General features: G+C 39.5%; 1 protein-coding gene across 1 annotated transcript in view; it reads right to left on the reverse strand.

Moving 5' to 3' along the window:
- Nucleotides 1–4,495, reverse strand: part of SPTAN1 (spectrin alpha, non-erythrocytic 1) — a 68,553-nt gene that overhangs the window by 22,117 nt on the left and 41,941 nt on the right. Inside the window, exons 30-35 of the mRNA XM_042781455.1 lie at nucleotides 3,198–3,297; nucleotides 2,862–3,059; nucleotides 2,609–2,755; nucleotides 1,808–1,911; nucleotides 1,484–1,646; nucleotides 1,078–1,092 (exon numbers count right to left, since the gene is read on the reverse strand). Coding sequence (XP_042637389.1) covers nucleotides 1,078–1,092; nucleotides 1,484–1,646; nucleotides 1,808–1,911; nucleotides 2,609–2,755; nucleotides 2,862–3,059; nucleotides 3,198–3,297 — 727 coding nt within the window. The remainder of the gene's footprint in view (nucleotides 1–1,077; nucleotides 1,093–1,483; nucleotides 1,647–1,807; nucleotides 1,912–2,608; nucleotides 2,756–2,861; nucleotides 3,060–3,197; nucleotides 3,298–4,495) is intronic.

The raw sequence follows: 4,495 nt of genomic DNA on the forward strand, positions 1-4,495 counted from the left end.
AACAACAACAACAGGAGGAGAAGGCTGTGAGAATGATGGAATCCTGACACTGGAGCCTAAAACAATTTTAAAGAATCATAAGGAAACAATGTTTAAGAACACTACCAACAAAAAGAGACAACTACAAGGACACAGCAGCTGTGGCACAATTCTGGGTGAAAAACACAGCGTTTCAGGGACAGTGTTATTTGGTGAAAACATTAAAAGAAAAAAAGCAGTACAATGGGGGAAGAATTCTGCACCAAATGTTTCATTTCAGAGGCAGCAATTGTTAAAGGATAGTCATTTGGTTGGCTAAATCGGCACTAATATGAAGCATCCTTGTTATGTAACTCCAACCATCTGACCCAAAATTTAGAACAAAAAGGGTCTCAAAATATCCGTATGTACTGACAAAAGTCCAATTCCCCTCTCCTTCTATTTTTATGTTCTCATCATTCTTTGGTTCCAATTCCACTTACTCTCTTTTTTCATTTCTCTCATCGACTTAACCAACTTGTGTGCTATGTGTTGCTGAAAAGCCCATTTTCGTTGCCCCCTCAAGTAATGTCCCCGTTTTATTTTTACTGCTCATCCTTCTTAGAGTTGGAAGCAGATCAGCTGTTTCTCCATAGTTCCCTAGCTGGTCCTCTCCAGTTACCAGCACCTCTGGATGCCAGACTGGATGTTCGCCCAAATGGTCCTACCCTGTTAGATTCCCTGACCTGGGCCATGGAATACCATGTGCCCATGGCAAGAATAAGCCAAAGTCTATTCAGAACAAGCTGGTTATTGCGTTCTTCTAAAGAAGCATTCTTTGAAAGAAAGCAGTCAACTACTGCCCCCAAAATCAAACACTGTACTTGCCTCAGTGATAAATTGGGCGAGTGAAGAGCTGCAGGCTAATTAAAACAGATAAAGCCATATCCCACAGGGACACAGGAATGGAGTGTGATGGATGATTAGAAACGAAAAGAATGAAGAAACACTAGCAGACTGTGTGTAGCCACAATAACAAAACTTATACAGAACAACATAAATACTGGAGTTCATTTAACTAACTCTTAAGGGCTAAAAAAAAAAAAAGACACAACTTACCAGCAGCTTGGATAGCTACAAAAATAGATTAAAAAGAACAAGAGTTAAGTATACCGACGTGAATACGCTTATCAGCTATTCAACAGAAGCTCATTTTGCTATCATACTTCCCCTGGGAAGCTCAGGATTTGCAAACAGTAAATAAAAGGGGAATTTATATTATAGACTTTTATAGCAGATATGGTTTCCATAGACACAAATAAAGAAAGCGAGTTTTAAAAGGGCTTTGACAATTTCTTGGGACTTTTCTGCTGGCTCAGCTTACTAAAATAATTTTCAATGGCTTCACATAGTGACCAGTCAACCATTTATATGAATATCGTCTCTTAATGATGCCTTATTTAACAAAATCTACTCAGTAATATAGGGCTACTAAAGAGATAAATATCCAATTAGTTTAGCTCACCTGGATGTTGGTGGGATCCTTGTAGGATTCATCACTTGCTGTCTGTAACTTCTCACTGATCCAAGCTTCAATCTCATCCACATCCCGGCTAAACTGCTGAAGGGTCTGAGATTCTCCCAGCTTTGACCTTTTCTCAATCATTTGGGCTTTTAGACGTCGCCACCTGAGAAAGTGAAACCATTAGATCAAATGTGAACATTTCTTACCTTGTGGAGGAGTAAGCAGGGAAATAGATCAATTTGTTAGCAATCTCTTGGAACAAGACAGAGCAAAACTTTGACACAAGGGAGCTGGTGAGACACACTAGCACCATGCAACGCCCACCTGTCCAAAACCTCATTACGACGACTAGAAATGTCTCCTTTAGCATAGTGATCAGCAGAGATGAGTTGGTCAGCAAAGGACTGCAGAGCGGCAATCTTCTCTTCCTGTCAGCAAACAAAGGCGGAAGGTCAAGGTGGGGCAAAACAACTCTGCCTACAGTGCTGGTCTTGAGAAGAGAATGGTTATTTTGGGCGACTAAGAACTAGCTGGTGATAGGATCAGAATACACTGATACTTTAGAAGCAAGAGTGTAAAAAGCCAGAAGCAAGCTTGATTTTAATCATTACTAGAGTTTAACTCAAGAAGATTCCAGGTCACACAGGGGTGGGGCAGTGGCTAGAACACCAGTAGAAGGCACGTAAAAAACTTGGCTTAATCACAGAAAAGGCTATCATATTTTCAACAAAATGGTTTAGGGAAATCAAAGCATTTTATATTTTTGAGTTTATGTTCATATAGTCTCATATCTATCCATTTGTTTTTCTCCTCTTGCACAATAGATTTTTGTGGTATTCTGTTTATTTAAACCTCAGAAACACCAGAGTTTACAACTGAACAGGTTTTTTTTTTTTTTATTTATGCTCATTTTATTTTCCCTAGACTAGAGTGATTACTTTGAGATGTAAAAATAATATGCTGCTTTTTTTGGTATGGTCAATATCAAATATTTTAACTTATGGAAGCACCCAAGTTTACTTTTGATTCTAATCATTAAGAAAGGAAAGGAGACTAAGCCAAGAAAAAGAGATGATGTTAAGCTACAAAACTTCAGAATCACACTCTAAGGCACAAAGGCCTCACCTGGACATTAATTGCTTTGTCAAAATCTTCATGTTTTTTGATCAGAGCCTCCACACTGTCCAGTGAGTCTCCCTTGTCTTCAGTATTCAGGAAGGCCTCCCGGGCAGCCATCCAGTTCTCAGCTTGCTCACAGTCCCTGTGAAACAGCTAAGGAAGGAAACAGGCAGGTGAGAAGATAGAAGCTTCAGCAATCAATAGCTGGTCAGAAATGCTGTGGGATTACACAAGAAGCTAATGTGCAAAGCACATGTACCTGCAGTTCAAGGCACTGATCTAACATCATCCTGCGCTGAACCCAGGCCTTCTCCAGATCTGCTCGCTCCTGATCTAGAATATCTAGTTTCTCCTTGATCTCTGGGCTGGCATAGTGCCCGTGAGCCAACAGCTGCTGCCCAAACTGCTCAAATGCCTGGAAAGTGCCAGCCCTGGCATCAATTTCTGTCCGGTGTTCCTGCCAAGAGGAGAGAAAGGATTAAATAACTGGCAGTAGATGACCACTCTCACGTCAAGCACCAACTCACAACAAAGGGTGGGGAGTGAGGCCTTCCATAGGCCATGTTTCTGCTACTCAACAGGCAGGTCTACCCACCTGGTGTCGCTCGAGCAAGGCTTCAGCTCCAGTGACATCCTTGGCTAGCTCATCTGAAGATACCAACCCACGTATTCCATTGATCCAAGACATGAGGTCCCTGGAAACCAGATCCACAAAGAAACAGCAATTACACTATCTGGCAAGTAGGTTTTCTGCCTAGGAAAAGGGAGAACTACATAATTCTTGCTTTAGAAGGTTATTTTGGGTTAATCTAACCTAATGGGGCTAGATTTCCGGGCAAAGTATTTCAAAGCCTTTTGTTTTGGGATACACACACACACACACACACACACATAAAATCAAGAATTCATCTGAGGAAAAAGTGAATAGTTTTGCTACTATAATCTTTTTACCCTACAAAATAACAGGCTCTAACAGAGGCAAAAGCTAAGGTTAAATTTTCTAGCCATTCAAAAAATAAGCCTTTGATTAGCATTAAACCATAAAATTATAACCTACACATACATTTAATCCAGCTTCTTACAAATGTACACAAAGATAACAAAGATGTGCCTAAAAATATCATTAGCACAACAATGAACAAAAGAAATGGCTGTTCTAAATAGGTATTATTAAACAAGTTATAGGTCACACATTTAGTGGAAAGCTAGGTAGTCATTAACAAGAATGAAGAAGCTGACACCAGTTTACTCAAACTATTCCAGAATACAGAAAGGAAGGAATACTCCACAGTTTATTTTATAAAGCAAGTATAACCCCGATGCCAAAGCCAGGCAAACACCACTAAACAAGAAAATTACAAAATAACCCTCATGAACATAGACACAAAAATTCTCAACAAAATGCTAGCCAAGATATTTCAACAACACATTAATCCAACACTCATTCCTGACAAAAAAATGTTGAACCAAATAGGAAGAAAGGGAAATTCTTCAACATAATTAAGGACATATATACAAAACCAATGGCCAACATTACTCAATGGGGAGAGACTGAAAGTATTCCCCTCACAAATGGGTACCAGACAAGGATGCCCTTTATCACCACTCCTATTTGATAATGTACTGGAAGTCCTAGCCAGAGCAATAAGGCAAGAAAGGGAAATAAAAAGCATCCAAATTGGCAAAGAACAAGTAAAACTATCTTCATTTGCAGATGATACGACCTTATACACAGAAAATCCTAGACTCAATAAATCACTGAAACCAACTGAAAGTGTCAACGTAATTGGCAGGGTACAAGATCAACATACAAAAATGAGTCTGATTCTTTCACACTAATGAAGAGAAACCAGGAAATCACCCAAAAGATGAAGAACTTAGGAATAAATCTAA

This window comes from Orycteropus afer, unplaced genomic scaffold (genome assembly GCF_000298275.1).
Source record: "Orycteropus afer afer isolate SDZICR_OR568_19922 unplaced genomic scaffold, OryAfe1.0 scaffold00123, whole genome shotgun sequence".
Classification (NCBI taxonomy): Eukaryota; Metazoa; Chordata; class Mammalia; order Tubulidentata; family Orycteropodidae; genus Orycteropus; species Orycteropus afer.